The 18,277-nt window shown below is 41.1% G+C and overlaps 1 protein-coding gene across 2 annotated transcripts in view; it reads left to right on the top strand.

The window, feature by feature from the left end:
- Positions 1-764: 764 nt before the first annotated feature.
- LOC106587205 (myotubularin-related protein 13) overlaps positions 765-18,277 on the top strand; it is a 157,348-nt gene continuing 139,835 nt past the window's right edge. The window contains exon 1 of one of the 2 annotated variants that reach the window (XM_014175341.3): positions 765-927. In XM_014175341.3, the coding sequence (XP_014030816.3) occupies positions 873-927 (55 nt within the window). In that variant the 5' untranslated portion in view covers positions 765-872. The remainder of the gene's footprint in view (positions 928-18,277) is intronic. The other variant, XM_014175344.3, reaches the window with a different exon arrangement.

Raw genomic sequence — 18,277 nt, 5'->3', positions numbered from 1 at the left:
TCCCGCGCACCGGTGTTTTCCACCCCGCAGCGTCTCCCTCCCCTATTTATTGGCAGGAAAGGTCACTCACTGTCCACAGCATTCCAGAAGTGAGTGGAGTTGTGCGCTTTTTTTTCACATTTTGCCTGACCTTACCCCCAAGTCTTGTGTGTGAGTGACCCTAATGCCCCCGGTGTTTGTGTGTATGTGTGTGCGCCATAGACATTTAAAGGTGTGCGTGTGTGTGTGTGTCTGAGAGAGAGAGAGCAAGAGAGAGAGAGAGAGAGAGAGAGAGAAGGGAGAGGATGTTTAAGTTTGACGCAGTGTGATTATGGAAAATAGTAATCATGCTATTGACACAGATTTTTCCACCAGCACCCTCTGCTAAGTGCTTCTAGCAAACTAAATATCCTATACAATTAATTCACATCCTGCAATACTTTTAATTGATGTTATTGTATTATAACCCACATTCTTACAAAGAAAATTGGGCTACTATTTTTTTCTCATCTAGCGTAGTTACTCCTCTATTTTGTCTCATCTACTCTCGAATGGGCTTTAAAATATTTGGGTAACTTATTTTTATTTATTTTAGTTTTTAGTTTTTTTTTTACCCCTTTTCTCCCCAATTGGTAGGTAACTTTTTTATGAGCATGCTAAAGGGATTCGAGTGGTCATCAGATGGTTTTCCGTACGGGCCAACAAGCGGTGTGGCAGGGTGTGACCCCGTTTGCGGCCACACAGTTTCTATTTGTAAACCAAGCGCCCACGCCCATGGATGTCGCTTATTCTACACGCAGGCGCAATATCACTCCTTCTGTCAAACATGGCTGTGCTTTTGAAGAAAGAAAAATGCTGAATTGTGTTGGTAGATTTCGGGAAAAGAAGCAAACATGGCGAGATTGGCTGATTATTTGATTGTCGTGAGATTAGATCAGGACAAAACTGGTGAGTTTTTGAATGTAACGCTTGGAACACGAATGCTACATTGAGCTTCAAATGCTTTGGTTTATCCAGGCCGTCAGTGTTGATAATGCTAGCTGGTTAGCTTAGACTAGCTAGGTGGCTAGCTATTGATATCTGAGATTTGAAGCAGTCTGCAGCGTTTCATTGTTGACCTATCGGTAGATGTAGAATGCACATACGACGGCTTTTAAATATATACACGGGCGGGGAATGACTGTGTGTTGTAGATATTTAAACCACAAATTGGAGTTTCATTGAGTCGAACTGTAACATCCTGTTGATGTGACAAATCCAGCCCTTTGGAATTGTAGTTAGTGACGTGCGTGGCTTGCACCGGAGCAGCTTTGGTATCATGATTTTGGAGAATACATTCAGCTGTAAGGTTTGCGAAAGTCGCGAGCTGCTGTGATTTATTTAGTCTCATATCATTTGCAACCTGTAGGATATCATCTTTTGTCTAACACCGGCAGAATGAGAATAGAAATCCTAACTTCCTGTCTTATTTCGAAATTGTTTTTATCCAACGTTCCTACAAGATGGGCTGGGCATAGGGGAGGTAAATTACTTGGTATTTCTGTATTTTTGGGGCGACTCAAAAGTGGGGCCCAGCACTGAGGTTCCAAAACCAGGCCCACACTCCTTTTGAATTGGTTTGGTTGAATGAGGAACCTACTGAAGAAGAGCAAACAAGAACGCGGATGTTTATACTGATCCCAAAGTATGGCCTGCATTCAAACAATGAAGAGGGAACGTAGACTACCCGTAAGGGAGTAAACACACATCCCAAGTGCAGTGGCATCTTTCCAGGCCCATGTGTGAGAGGGAGACAACCAACCAATCCAGCTGAATCCACTCACTTACTAGAGGCAGCCACATGAATAGGTAAATAGTGGCCCCAATGTCACTCAACTAACAAACAACTTTTGTGCCGTAGGAACAAAATGTTCCTGGCATCGCTGGAGCCTAGATGGATTCAGTCCGCCATCCTCACAAAACCCCCAGTTCTGACTGAGCTGGATAATGATGAATGGACTGAGAGTGGTGGATCTCCCAGATAAGAGGATGTTTTTGTTACAGCCAGAGGTGATTGAATACGCCTCTAGTAGGGATGGGGATTTCCAGATTTAAAAAAGTATCTCTGTCCATCCTCTGTTTAATTTCCCATCCTCTTCTCATGTGTTACTGAGGTGTGGGATTATGTACCTGGGGGGAGTCAGCAGTTGTACTGCATAGATGTCCCTTTGTGTGTACTGGAGTTGCATTCTCTACTCTACTGGAAATGCTTTTTAGAGTTGATACAGACTCTCACAAAAAGAAAACAAACAACAAGAACATGTCTCCCTGAGAATGCATTTCACTTAATTGCTTTGCCCTTCTTTTGTAAAGCAGGACTGCAGACAGTGGGCTGAGTAGACAGACAGCAGCTGCTTTTTCTCCACCTTGCTCGTTAAGTCCAGCCAGGGATCCACACAGAAGTCATGATCACTTCCCTGCTTTATTGTGGCTCCTGCTCCACACTTGACCCAATTCTGTTCCAAATCACCGACTCATAAAAAAATCATGTTGATGCTAGTTGTCATCTGTGAAGGATAGGTCTGCTGTCAAGAGAGTGGCCCAGCCAGTCCATGGCATAAGCTAGTTAAGGCTATTTCTACTCCAGTGATATTTTACTAATGGGAGCCTCCCTCCATGTAGGAAGATTGGGAAAAGATTCATTGGTCAGGTAAGACACAAAACCAACAGGATGAGCCACATATTGTCCAGGCATAATTTCATGGATTTTCAGCCTAGTAAAGCACACAAACTCTTCAGATCTGTAGCTTCCATTCCTTGGAGATGTTAATAAAGGCACTTACCTAGCCAACATCAACCCACTACATTCAGTTTGTCATACCACTAAATTTGATTTCGGCATGGGTGAGAGGTAGGCCCTACCTGGAAAGGAACTTTTATGATGATGATGATGATGGGAGCTTTTGATGGAAATGTTGTCTGTGATATTTTATGCTGGAATTCCACAGTGATTGACAGCCATTGTTGATGGTGACGACATCGTAATGTGACAGACAACGGTTTAGCCTATTTGAATTTGACTGGCACCCCACAGTATAGAACAGTGTCTGATAGAGCACAGCAGGGCAGCACACAAGTGACATTCAGAGTAATTTGCCTATTCCTATTTGCTATTACCTATTTCAATATATTATACATAACGCAAGAGAGTAATGCAGGCCAGACAGAGCGGAGAATTCCTGTCAGAATGTATTGTTTCTCTTCTCCCCCACCCCCTGGTCGGATACATGGGTTTTAGGCTATAGCCTAAACTTAATAATAACGGACACTCCTTAACTGTCTTGCGTTTGATCTGATTTAAAGAAACGTAGCCTATTTCCTTCGATTGGCTATATGGCTGTAGGCTACGCTTCATCATTTTATGCATGGTTTGCGCAATAATAGGCTTTACTAGTTGAGTGACAACCAATGTAATTTGCTAGGTTATTTCTTTATCAAATGCACTTTTGAAAAGGCTGTTTTACCAGAATGAAAGTAGGCTAAACTATCCTTGGAGAGACAACTCTGATCTGGCTATAGGTAGGCTACATGCTGATCGGAGCTTATATACAGATATAATTATTGTATTTTTTTTGGTACATTTTACCCCTTTTTTTTCTCCCCACCTTTTCGTGAGATCCAATTGGTAATTACAGTCTTGTCCCATCTCTCCAACTCCCTTACGGTCTTGGGAGAGGCGAAGGTCGAGAGCCATGCATCCTCCGAAACACGACCCTGCCAAGCCGCACTGCTTCTTGACACCCTGCTTGCTTAACCCAGAAGCCAGGCGCACCAATGTGTTGGAGGAAACACCATACAGCTGGTGACCGTATCAGCATGCATGCGCCCAGGCCCATCACAGGAGTCGCTAGAGCGCGATGGGCCAAAAACATCCCGAGAAGCTCACTCTGAGTCTGTCAACTCCCAACCGGTCTAAAACATTAGGTTATGAGACTGGGGTGAGGTGAAATCCAAAGTTGTGCTATATAGGGTTGCACATTTTGGGGAATATTCAGAGGTGGAAATTTTCTGTGGGAATTAATGGAAAAGTATGCAAATTAATATTAATACCATTTAAATGTAGGTGTTTTTTCATTGGATATATTCATCATATGGAGACAAACATAAACATTTTACTTTATCATAAGTAGACATAATTGCACATGATTAAATCCTTCCAATAAAATAAAAAAAAAAAAATTTAGTTATGAATTTAACTTCAATTAAATGAGTTGACTTCACATGGGATGATTTCTCTGAACAACAAAAGAAAAGGAATATTGAGTGATCCCCAATGATCCATTGCATCTCCCAAAAACGTTTTCATCTTTCCAACCTTGTTGAGGATGGCTCGATGTCAGGCCCAAAAAGCTTGAAATTTGCCTAGCTGGCCACCAATTGTTAAACCCTTGTATTGGTCAGCCTGTTGTGTGCTCTTGTGTGTGTGTGTGTGTGTGTGTTCCCAAACAAGGGCCAGTTGCGCTCTGAGGTGGCTGATGTTGGTGGGATTTGGAGGATGATGGAGGCAACAGGGGAAAGAGCCTCAGATCCACAAAGTCCCTTCCACCAGGTGGCTGATCGAGATATGTTGGCACGACTGCCAAATTGTATCTCCATCCCAAAGCCCTTGCTTGTGTACTTTGCCAGACTGCCAACAACCTTGCCCTCATCCAGGCCAAGGTGGTGAGACACGGTAGTGATGACACCATAGGCCTTGTTGATCTCTGCACCAGACAGGATGCTCTTGCCAGCATACTTGGGGTCCAACAGGTACACTGTGGCGCGTATGGGCTTAATATTCGACCACCCATCAGAGATGATTGCAATACAGTCTGCTTTCTCTGTGATTTGCTTGACCTTCACTTGAACTCTGCATCCAGCAAATTAGTAGATAAAGTATGTCTGGTTGGATGGGTGTATGCTGGGCGAATAACATTCAGAAATATCTTCCAATACACATTGCCTGTGAGCATCAGAGGTGAACCAGTTGCATACACAGCTCGAGCAAGACATTCATCAGCATTTCTCAGACTACGTTCCTCCATTGAGTAAAAAACAACAACATATGATTCCAGGAGAACCATGAGCTGTTGCTATCGATAAGGTGTCTGATTCATCATTTTCACTTCGAAATGAAGTAGAGGGACTTTTATCAGAGGTTGCTTGTTGTGATCACTGAGGGAACTTGATGCACTTGGCCAGATGATTCTGCATCTTTGTTGCATTCCTCACATATGATTTGTGACAGTATTTGCAAATGTACATAGCTTTTCCTTCTACATTAGCTGCAGTGAAATGTATCCACACATCAGATAGTGCCTGTGGCATTTTACTGTAAAGATTAGAAAAAAATGAGTAAAAAAACAAAACAAATACAATTCCATGTACAGATACATTGTTAAGCAGTTAGATTAAACAACTCCTTTGTACGAAATGTTTTAAAACGAAACATATATGGAAACAGGTGAATTAACACTCCTCAGTTAGCAGGCTCAAGCAAGCTAAAACCCACATGGTAGCAAAAACTAACTAGCAGAAATTGTTAAGTTAGAAATTATTTAAACACTTTGCTGTAGACTACAATTTACTAGTTTACAAAAAGTCATGTATGTCATATATAATATATTCAACCCACCCAGTATTGTAATCAAAACGTACCGGAAAGCATGTAGTTCTTGGCTGACAGTGTAGTAGAGTGGGCTCAATAGCATCTCATTAGTGTGCAAGATCTTGAGAATCAGCTGCACATGTGATGGAAGAATGCATTGTGCATGCAGAGGGTTACAATTCATTGAGTTGGGAATAGTATAACAAAAATATGCCACAAGACCTAGAATTGTGTATCCCACAAAAAAGGTTAACTGTTATAAGCTAACTTTAAAAAAAAATATTAAATTAAGCAAAATTCCCCAAATTCCAGGGCTTGACTTCCCACGGAAAATTTCTGTAACTTTATTGGAAAGTTTCCGACCCTTTGCAACCCGAGTGCCATATATTCATTGGCTATGACCAATGTTCCCCCCCCTGCAGCACAGCTCCCCGGGACTGCCAGCGCGGAGTGCAGAAGAAAAGTCAACCGAAGGAGAGAAGCACGAGATTGAACTTCACTCAACATTGTAGAGTTTTCCCTGTTAACACTGTCAACATTTCCCTTCACTGTGGCAATTGTGACCGAATCAATGCAGTATTAACCACTTTCAATGCAACATACCGAAACAAAACTAGCTATGCAAGAAATGTTGTTGTAGGCAGAAGGTATCTGAGTAGATTCTATTGTACACGACTCAGCCCGAACTCTACAGAGACCAGTGCGGCATAACCAATCAGAGCTGCAGTAGGCCTATATGCAAATAGACCATTGCCATATATGGATCTGTGCCATTTACTTTGAGCTGGACTGTTTTTACATTATTTTTTTATATAACTAGGCAAGTCGGTTACGAACAAATTCTTATTTACAATGACGGCCAAACATGGACGATGCTGGGCCAATTGTACCCTGCCTTATGGGTCTCCCAGTCACGGCCTGTTGTGACACAAACCAGGGTGTCTGTAGTGACGCCACAATCACAGAGATGCAGTGCCTTAGACCGCTGCGATACTCGGGAGCCCACAGCTGTGGTCGTGAGTAGTTGAGCTTGTTTTGAGATCAAAGCAAGAGCTGCATGTAGCCAGTTATCCTTTGCTAGTTAGTGAGTTATTAACCCAGTTATAGATGATATGTAGTCAGCAATAGGTGAGTGATTTCTTCCTACAAGAGCACAACCGTGTACATTTGTAGACATCTGAAAAGCAAGTCAGGTATTGAGCTTTTTTTTGTTGTCTCAAAGGGGCAGTGTTGTATTTTGAGACAGGCTTGAATAAGCTAAGTAGCTAATTTGTCTGATTCTCTGTGATAATGGATCTGCAAAAATGACCAATAAATTAGTTGGTGACGGTGATTTGAGATTAAAAAGCAAACGTTTCCCCCGAACTGAGTGTGGGGGTAGATGTCCAGTGTCTCTTATGGCTCAGCTAAAGTGCCTACAGTGCATTCGGAAATGATTCAGACCCCTTGACTTTTTCCAGATTTTGTTATGTTACAGCCTTATTCTAAAATTGATTAAATCACCCCCCCCCCCCCCCCCCCCATCAATCTACACATAATACCCAATAATGACACAGCATAAACACATTTTTAGAAATGTGTGTATGTACATTTAAGATGACAATTTTTATATATATATATATATATATATAAAATAGTATTCAGACCCTTTACTCAGTATTTTGTTGAAGCACCTATGGCAATGATTACAACCTTGAGACTTCTTGGGTATGACGCTACAAGCTTGGCCCACCTGCATTTGGGGAGTTTCTCCCATTCTCTGCAGATCCTCTCAAGCTCTGTCAGGTTGGATGGGGAGTGTCACTGCACAGCTATTTTCAGTTCTTTCCAGAGATGTTTGATCGGTTTTCAAGTCTGGGCTGTGGCTGGGCCACTCAAGGACATTCAGAGACTTGTTCCGAATCATTCCGGCATTGTCTTTGCTGTGTGCTTAGGGTTGTTGTCCTGTTGGAAGGTGAACCTTCGCGTCAGTCTGAGGTCCTGAGCGCTCTGGACCAGGTTTTCATCAAGGATCTCTCTGTACTTTGCTCCGTTCATCTTATCCTGACTAGTCTCCCATTCCCTGCCACTGAAAAACATCCCCACCGCATGATTCTGCCACCACCATGCTTCACATTAGGGATGCCAGGTTTCCTCCAGACGTGACGCTTGGCATTCAGGCCTAAGAGTTCAATCTTTGTTTCATCAGACCAGAGAATCTTGATTCTCATGGTCTGAGAGTCTTTAGGTGCCTTTTGGCAAACTCCAAGCGGGCGATTGTGCCTTTTACCGAGGACTGGCTTCAGTCTGGCCACTCGAACCATCTCCACATAGGAACTCTGGAGCTCAGTCAGAGTGACCTTTTGGGTTCTTGGTCACCTCCCTGACCAAGGCACTTCTCCCCCAATCGCTCAATTTGGCCGGGCACCCAGCTCAATGAAGAGCCTTTGTGGTTCCAAACTTCTTCCATGTAAGAATGCTCGAGGTGCTGTGTTCTTGGGGGTCCTTCAATGCTGCAGAATTGTTTTTGGGTACCCTTCCCCAAATCTGTACCTCGACACAATCCTGTCTCGGACCTCTACGGACAATTCCTTCAACCTCAGGGCTTGGTTTTTGCTCTGACATTCACTGTCAACTCTGGGACCTTATATAGACGTGTGTGCCTTTCAAAATTATATCCAATCACTTGGATTTACCAATGGTGGATTCCGATCAAGTTGTAGAGACGTGGTCAATGGAAACAGGATGCACCTGAGCTCAATTTTGAGTCTCATTGCAAAAGGTCTGAATACTTACTCAAAAGTTTGGCCACACCTACTCATTCCAGGGTTTTTATTTGTCATTATGGGGTATTGTGTGTAGATGAGGAATTATAATTTAATACATTTTAGAGTAAGGCTGTAACGTAACAAAATGTGGAAAAAGTCAAGGGGTCTGAATACTTTCCGAATGCACTGTACATCCTTTAGACAGATAGACAGCTAGCTCAGAGACGCTCCATCAGCAACAGATTTTAATTTACAATGAAAAATGAATGTGTCAAACCGAATAGCACCGACTCGTTTCAAACTATAATCGTTCCTGTATCGGAGCCCATGTATCTAGATGCGTATCAAATCATCTTGAAAGGGAAAGATGTATCTCCAGAGGTTGTACTTGGGCTTTGTTTCTCTGGGGACTAATGTCTGATTTGATCCATGAACCTTGGATTTATTTTGCTGCGTTGAGCTGGAATGTAAAAAAGAAATAGGGGAAAAAAGTGTGCCTGGATGCAGACTTGAATAAGCAGGTTGTCTTTCTCCCTACTGAAGGATACTCTTTCTGGTTATTGGCGTTGGAGCTGTAGTAAATGTTCTCTGGCTTACTGTGTGCCATAAATCGTAATTTGCAAAGTGAAATGGAGGAATTTGCCCTGCTGCCTGCCTCATACTGTATGTGACAGAAATGATAACCTCTCCGATTAGAGCTACATAGATGTTTGAGGCATTTACTGGCCCATCCTGGCTTTATGACAGACCTTGCTCCCTTGTATTAAGGTTGTGGACACAGGAAATGGCTTACATAATGTGACTCAAACCTGCAAGAAAAAATACCCTCGCATTCATTGCGAGCGAGAACGAACTGCTTCCATATGCCGATGCCTGATGGTTCTATCATTTAAGCTGTGCACTTTTTAGGGATGCAAGCATGCGAGAGGTCAATGTGGGGTAGAATGTCTTCATCAGCATCTACTGTAGCATGACTCAAATGGTTTCTCCAGACTTGGCTTTGGCTGTTGTACTGTAGGGTTCAGCTTGTGATTGCTGCTTCTTGATGAGTAATGTTTTGTTGATTTGTTGCTTAAGTGAGAAATTGTGAATAAATGCAGATCCATCATTACTTATTAGCATATTGCAAGGGTTGTGTTGAAAAAATGTGGCAAATTGCCGTATACAAAGATTTATCACAAAGCTGATTTGTATTTTTTTGACTGGCCTTTATAATGTGATTTATCTGACACTTGCGTCACTTGTGCTTGCCTATTTGCACAAGCAAAATACTTAAGCAAACAGCCATTTGTCGAAAGACGCTACTGGAGCCAGCATTCTTGGCTTAGTTGACTAAGGTTTTATTGTCGACAGTACATTTTGTACAGTACTGTGTGAGTGCTGAATGACATGTCAATAGGTCATTTAGAGAGGGTTTATCCATTTCTAGGGCTCCAGACTAACATTTTCCCTGGGAGAAATGTTGTGCAGGGTCACACAGAATACATTAAAGTCATCTTAGAATGTCATTCACAATGATTTATTAAGAAGTGTAATAGACTACTGAGATGGTATTCAATAAATGCATTGTTAAATCTAACATTGTCCAAGTAGGAATGCATGATTCAAAATCTTTTCATATGTGACCAAATCCAGTGATTGTCATGAATTTTGTATTGACAATTAGGGTATTTTTGTTATGTTACTATCAAAATCGGGCTTCAGGCTTTTTTCAGATGTTTTTGTTCATTAATTTGCCTTTTATCTTTGTGTACTAATATTATATATAGGCATAATTCAATTGGTGCTAATTAACCACCAGAGGAAGTGGAAACTCAAAACACATTAGCTAGATCGCTAACTCTGAATATAACATGTACTGCTAGTAGCCATGTATTAATCTAACAATAAATGTTAAAGGCCAGCATCCCGGAGTCGCCTCTTCACTGTTGAGACTGGTGTTTTGTGGGTACTATTTAATGAAGCTGCCAGTTAAGGACTTGTGAGGCGTCTGTTTCTCAAACTAGGCACACATTTATTTGTCCTCTTGCTCAGCTGTGCACTGGGGCCTCCCACTCCTGTTTCTATTCTGGTTAGACAGTTTGCGCTGTTCTGTGAAGGGAGTAGTACACAGCATTGTACAAGATCTTCAGTTTCTTGGCAATTTCTCGCATGGAATAGTCTTCATTTCTCAGAACAAGAATAGACTGAGTTTCAGAAGAAAGTTTTTTTTTTTGTTTCTGGCCATTTTGAGCCTGTAATCAAACCCACAAATGCTGACGCTCCAGATACTCAATTAGTCCTAAAGGCGGACAGTTTTATTGCTTCTTTAAATCGGCACAACAGTTTTCAGCTGTGCTAACATAATTGCAAAAGGGTTTTTTAATGATCAATTAGCCTTTTAATGATACATTTGGATAAGCTAACACAACCTACCATTGGAACACAGGAGTGATGGTTGCTGATAATGGGCCTCTGTATGTCTATGCAGATATTCCATAAACAATCTGCCGTTTCCAGCTACGATAGTCATTTACAACATTAACAATGTCTACACTGTATTTCTGATCAATTTGAGGTTATTTTAATGGACAAAAAATGTGCTTTTCTTTCAAAAACAAGGACATTTCTAAGTGACCCCAAACTTTTGAACGGTAGTGTAGGTACATGCCGTAACAACGGCACGTTCAATTTTGCGCCACACGTGCAACACAGCATTCATAACCTAGCCCACAATGTCTGCTGTGTCGATCGAGCAGTCAACAAGTCGAGTAGTCATTTGAAAGAGTAAGAATTTCAGCGAGACAACTCAAAAGTCGAAATTCATTAAAGCCAAGATAATGGAATTCATTGCCCTTGACAATCAACCGTTCTCTGTCGTGGGTGATGTTGGCTTTCGCCGACTGGTCGAGCACCGGTACACACTACCAAGTGCGCTATTTTTCAGATGTTGCCTTACCGGAGTTACACAGTAATAGCGTCTTTGCTATTAGCTTCACGACATGCATACTATGGAACGCCGTTTGGGTATTTCCTTGTCAAAAAAGATACAGTAGCACTGTCAAAGCTGTACAAAAAGTCTGGAAACACCGGCCACGCACGATGTGTTTACTGCGTTGGTAATAAAGCATAATTTTGTTCGACCACAACTTCTGGGGTAGCTTGCTTTACCTTGGTACCTAGCTAGCACCAATACAACCAGCCTGAAAACAATGACCAGTAGCAACTGCAGTCATTTTCATTATTCTTAGCAATGATTTAGGAATCGTTGTAAGTATTGTTGTTCCCCTATTGAAATTGAACTTCAGTTCATGAAAATAAATAGCTAGCCCGCTACTTTACCTGAACAAAACTGCAAGGCAAGTAAGTGAAAGAAATAGGTTTTGATTGATTTACTGTTAATGGGGACATACGTAAATGCCAACAACTTTTTGGTCAGTTGTGTGTGTGTGTGTGTAACCTTTATTTAACTAGGCAAGTCAGTTAAGAACAAATTCTTATTTACAGTGACGGCCAAACCCGGACGATGCTGGGCCAATTGTGTACCGCCCTATGGGACTCCCAATCATGGCCGGATGTGATACAGCCTGGATTCAAACAAGGGACTGTTACGCCTCTTGCATTAAGATGCCATGCCTTAGACCGCTGCGTGTGTGTGTGTGTGTGTGGTGTGTGTGTGTGTGTTAATTATTTAACTGTACTAGAATGCTTAAAAGGCTGCAAACATTTTAAATATCGGATATCGTTTTTGTGGCAAGGAAAATATCGGGTATCGGCCAAAAATGTCATATCGATGCATCACTAGATAATTTCTAATTTACAATGTTTGTTACTTTGGTTCCAGTAATTTCTCTTCATGCAGTCAATGTTATTCCAGTCTTCCCGTTATCATTGTCGATTTGGACACGTTGTTAGCAGAGCGCACAACCTATGCTACACTTGTGAGAAACAAGTTTTGGTTTATTTCATTCCATTTAGTTTTGTCAATTTAGTAATAGTTTTTTGTTTGGAGCGCTCCTGTCAATGTTGAGTAAGGACGCGCACACATAGTATTAGGCCTATAGAGTGCCTGACCTGCACACAAATGTAGGCATATAAATGTGCCCATTTGGGGATCTGATTGGCTTAAATCACCACCACTAAATTACCTGTGGAGCTTCTCAAAGTAATGTTTTCTTCACCTCTAACAGCAAGCAAACATTCTGTTTTTACATCCATTGAGAATAACAATAGTTCCTCAATGTATTTAAAAAATCTTTCCAGCTCTCTCCCTTTCAATAACCAGGGAAAAACATCATGCTCTGATCCAGTGGAAACTTCATCAAATAGGTCTACCTGATTACTTCTTCTTATCAGTGCTTGACTTGGACTGAGATAGGTTCCGGTACTGGATGCTGATACTGTTGATATTTAGGTGCAGGAGCTCCACAATACTTTTGAGCTTATATTCTGTAAGAGGAACAGGCGCTCAAGCAGTAGAACATTTTGAGGTGCCGGTACTCCGCTCAGGTGAGCTCCTGCCCAAGTCGAGCACTGCTTCTTATCTCTTGCGCAAATAGCCTACAGCTGTGTCTGTCCAGAGCTCACTGGTGCTGGAAACTGAGGGCCCAGAATATTCTATGCAATGTTGCAAGTTTGCTAGCGCAAGCTAATAGTTGATACAATGTTTCAAGTTCATTGCAGACAGGCCAGGCCGTATGTAGCCAATGTGATTCATAGGATATTTATTTTTATCAGGATATTTTCTACCTGCAGGCTGCAATGTTTTTTTTATTTGTTGGCTTTATGAAGGCTGTTTTTTTATGTAGTTGGCCATGGCAATCAAAGTAACTTTATTTTGTATTTTTTTAGGTTTGTATCATTTTCATTTAGATTTGGATAGCATTTTGATTAAACACGTGACAATAATTTTGAGATATGAAGACGTTATTATAAATGAAATGAAACTGGTTCATGAAAATATGCTTATGAAAACCATAACTGGCACGCAGATCAGAAGAAATGGTAAAATACATTGACATTCCATTTGAGAAAGGTTGACGACTCCTCGTGTAGCTTATTACCGGCAACTTCAGGAGAGTAATGGCAGAATCTGCAGGCGCGGGAGGCGAATAGTTGGGTCAGGTTACATTTTTTTTTAATCTCTTCTGGTTATCTCAATCTCTGCCGCCCTCTTGAGGCATTTGTCTTTTTTCATCAACTGTAAGCTTTAAGCGTCAGACAAGCTCAATGCATATTGTTGATTTTAGTAAAACACAAAGGGTGTCTATATATGGAAAAATACACCTTTAAAATTTTGGACCAATTGAAAGAACAGTCGACTTTCAGTCGACCAAGATTTTTTTGTTGTCAGGGAAGGCCCTAATGCATATAACTGTAAATTGGTGAAATATGAATTATGACACTGGCCAGTATAATAAAGGATTAACACAAACAGTCATACATCCACTCTCTCATACTCAGCCCTCCCATCTAGACAGAAATGGCAGGCACCCTGTGAAGGCCTCCCCGCTGCAGCTAAAGGGCTACAAGAAGTGCAGATCTCCAAAGCTGGTGTGGTAGGATCACATTTATCCTTCCATGTTGCACAACATCATGGGCCTAGCTTATTGTCTACATCAGTGGTTCTCAACTAGTTTTGCCTCAGGACCCAAATTGAACCAGGTTGTATCAGTCGTGACCCAATATTCGCATTGCAAAAAATAATCACAAATGCAATCCAGATTTTATTTATTATTTTATTTCACCTTTATTTAACCAGGTAGGCTAGTTGAGAACAAGTTCTCATTTGCAACTGCGACCTGGCCAAGATGAAGCATAGCAATTTGACGCATACAACAACAGAGTTACACATGGAATAAACAAAACATACAGTAGATAAAAAAAGAAAACAAAAGTCTATATACAGTGTGTGCAAATGAGGTAAGATAAGGGAGTTAAGGCAATAAATAGGCCATGGTGGCTTAGTAATTACAATATAGCAATTAAACGCTTTTATATTGATAGTAAATGTAGCAATTATATGACAAGGGAGCATTGTATTGTAAGTTTATTCTGAGTGTTATCGGTTTGCTTAAGATATCCTTCCTTCTGAAAGTTACCTGCCTCTCGGGTAGACTGGTGAGTGCCCGTCCAGCCTGTGTGAGTGAGGGTGTTGGAATGCATGCACTGTTATCTCAGACCCAGTTGTGGAGCATGGAATTGGCCCTGATTGAAATCACAGGGGGAAAATATGGACAAATGGTGGGGAATACCCCACCCCCCCACATCAGACAAAGGATTTATTATACTGACCACTACCCCCCCCCCCCCCCACACACACACACACCTCAGTTAATCAGTTTGTGTAGGCAACAAGTAACGGCTTAAACAAATTGTCCTGAGATAAGAGCCGCTTCACCCTTTACTTATTTATTTAGGATGAAAGTTTTGTTTGCAGGATGGGAGACAAGAACTAGCTTTTGATTAGTCCTCCTTTAGTTACTCAGGGGTGACACTGTAGCCCACATTAAATCAACACTATGCTGCGTACAGTAGTATGTTATCAGATCAAGCTCCACTCTGCAGACGTACAGACAGGATTTTTTTTTTTTACAAATGGGTTGAGAGACTGGCATTCCATGTTTCCTGTTTGTCTAACGTGGTGTTAATACAAAACATGCATCTCAGGTGTTGACGGGTGTTATTGCTGAAATTATGAATCATAAATCATTGGAGGGTGTTATTGGCTGTTTTACCAGGGATATCCAAAGGTGTAGAGGAAATGTTTACCAGCTGTTTTCAAAGTACATAGGAAAAGAGTTGGCATGTCACATCAAACACTTTGCTTTTATGACTAGTGACTCAGACCAGGATTATCCACTTGGCCAAGGACTTGTGGGCCTACACACTGTAATAGGCCATGTTAAAAAAACATTGTTCCTTAAAACTGTCCACACTTTTTATTACAACCCTGTAGCATTGGTAACAATAATACTTTTCTGACATTGCAGAGGTTTGACTGTAAGTGAAGGATCCTGTCACACGAACCTTTTTGCTGTAGTGTAATGCTTTTGTCGTTGAAATCCCCACCATTTGTCTTATACTTTCATTAAGTTGCCATGATGGTGGGGATGAGCATTTTAAATGATTCTAAGTTAATGTTATTACATTTTTGTTTCTCGGATATCCGGACAGGGTAAATACAAAATATATATAAGTTAAAATAAGGAATTTGGTATCGACTCTCAATCAGAATAATGCAATTGCACATGGCAGAGGTAAACACAGCCATAGTATCTGAGAAAAGCACTAACTGCAGCAGTGAAAGACAGCTTAAAATACAGTTTATTTTACTAGGCCATCACTGTTGAACAGCCATCTACCATGTGATGCACAATCACTTACACACTAGGGTTGGGCGGTATCCAGATTTTCATACTGTCACATTGTTTCTGTACCATACCGGGATATACACTATTAACAAATGTACACACAAGGTTGCTATTGCTACAAAATAACATTATTATTATTATTATTAATAAAGAAAAGTGTTTTTACGTACAAAACAATTTAGTCAACTGGGATCTTGATCCAGAAGAGGAGTGAATGTCTCTGCTGTAACCAAGAAGCTGGATCTTGAAATCTAGCCGCAAGTTAGCAAACCAAATGCATAGCAGGAGCTCTGGGCTTGATATAATTTGCCACATCTTCGATTTCTTATACTTAAGTTGAAAAATTAAGTTACAAATATTAGTTATGTCATTCTCATTGAAAGCATGTCTAAGAAGCGATAGAACAGACCTATGTTTCCCGTTTTTAAGTTTCATTTTTGCGTATTTTTTTCAGTTTTGTACACCAGCTTCAAACACCTGAAAATGCAATATATTTGGTTATTGAAAATATACACTACATGACCAAAAGTATGTGGACACCTGCTCGTCGAACATCTCATTCCAAAATCATGGGCATTAAGATGAAGTTGATCTCCCCCCTTTGCTGTTGTAACAGCCTCCACTCTTCTGGGAAGGCTTTCCATTAGATGTTGGAACATTGCTGCGGGGACTTGCTTCCATTCAGCCACGAGCATTAGTGAGGTCACGCGCTGATGTTGAGTGATTAGGCCTGGCTCGCAGCCCACGTTACAATTCATCCCAAAGGTGTTCGATGGGGTTGAGGTCAGGCCAGTCAAGTTCTTCTACACTGACCTCAACAAATCATTTCTGTTTGGACTTCGCTTTGTGAACGGGGGCATTGTCATGCTGATAAAGGAAAAGGCCTTCCCCAACTGTTGCCACAAAGTTGGAAGCACAGAATTGTCTACAATGTCATTGTATGCTGTAGTGTTAAGATCTCCCTTCACTGGAACTAAGTGGCCTATCCCAAACCATGAAAAACTGCCCCAGACCATTATTCCTCCTCCACCAAACTTTACACTCGGCAGTATGCATTGGGGCCGGTAGCGTTCTACTGGCATCCGCCAAACCCAGATTCGTCCATTGCAACAACGCATACAAGCTCAGAGTCCCGGTCTGTGAGCTTGTATGCGTTGTTGCTCCTAGACGTTTCCACTTCAGAATAACAGCACATACAGTGGACTGGGGCAGCTCTAGCAGGGCAGAAATTTGACATACTGACTTGTTGGAAAGGTGGCATTCTATGATGGTGCCACGTTGGAAGTCACTGAGCTCTTCAGTAAGGCCATTCTACTGCCAATGTTTGTCTATGGAGATGCATGGTTGTGTGCTTGATTTTTTTTATTTTAATTATTTTTTATTTTTTTATGTATTCACCTGTCAGCAACAGGTATGGCTGAAATAGCCGACTCCACTAATTTGAAGGGGTGTCCATACTGTTGAGTGTGTGTGTGTGTGTGTAGATAGATAGATGTGTATATATATATATATATATATATATATATATATATATATATATATATATATATATATATATATTATAGTACCAGTCAAAAGTTTGGACACCTACTCATTCCAGGGTTTCTTTATTTTTACTATTTTCTACATTGTAGAATAATAGTGAAGACATATAAACTATGAAATAACACACATGGAATCATGTAGTAACCAAAAAAGTAGCCACCCTTTGCCTTGATGGCAGCTTAGCACACTCTTGGCATTCTCAAACAGCTTCATGAGGTAGTCACCTGGAATGCATTTCAATTAACAGGTGTGCCTTGTTAAAAGTTAATTTGTGGAATTTCTTTCCTTAATGCGTTTGAGCCAATTCGTTGTGTTGTGACAAGGTAGGGGTGGTATACAGAAGATAGCCCTATTTGCTAAAAGACCAAGTCCATATTATGACAGATTAAATAAGCAAAGAGAAACAACAGTTCATCACTACATTAAGACATTCCAAGAATGTTGTAACTTTCAAGTGCAGTCGCAAAAGTCATCAAGCACTATGATGAAACTGGCTCTCATGAGGACCGCCACATGAACTGCAGTGGCTGAGCTCAAACTTCATCCGAGTCCAGCTACGGCGAAGCCACACAGACGGCAGAGACGCAAGACGCTTTGACACAGACCAGCTTTGCTTGCGCTCCCCTTTATGACCACCTTCCTCCGATGACCCCTCAAGCCATTAACTTTCCTGACCCTCTCATGACCACCCTTCTCATGAATGATGTTTTTCTAAATTAGTATTTTTTTGCTCTAAAGTGCATAGATTTTTATATCAATGAATAGTGCTATAAAAGTTGAATAAATTATTATTATTAATGGGTGGACTGGCTGCCATTGCGAGTGTACCCGCAGGCGCAAATCAGGAAGATATAGCAGGAAGTGTACCCATGAATATGTGCTGTGATTTGTTGATTCAATTGACATACAAAAATGTAATTCCCATTGCTAGAGCCACATCATTTAATAAACATTCTACATTACAATGAAAATGATGGTATCCCAGGCAGTCATTGCAAGTGAACCTGTAAGTTTACCAGTTAAATCGT

This window comes from Salmo salar, chromosome 26 (assembly GCF_965601325.2).
Source record: "Salmo salar chromosome 26, fSalSal1, whole genome shotgun sequence".
NCBI classification, from domain to species: Eukaryota; Metazoa; Chordata; class Actinopteri; order Salmoniformes; family Salmonidae; genus Salmo; species Salmo salar.
The sequence above is the reverse complement of the archived record's forward strand: the minus strand, read 5'-3'. Positions and strand labels throughout refer to the sequence as shown.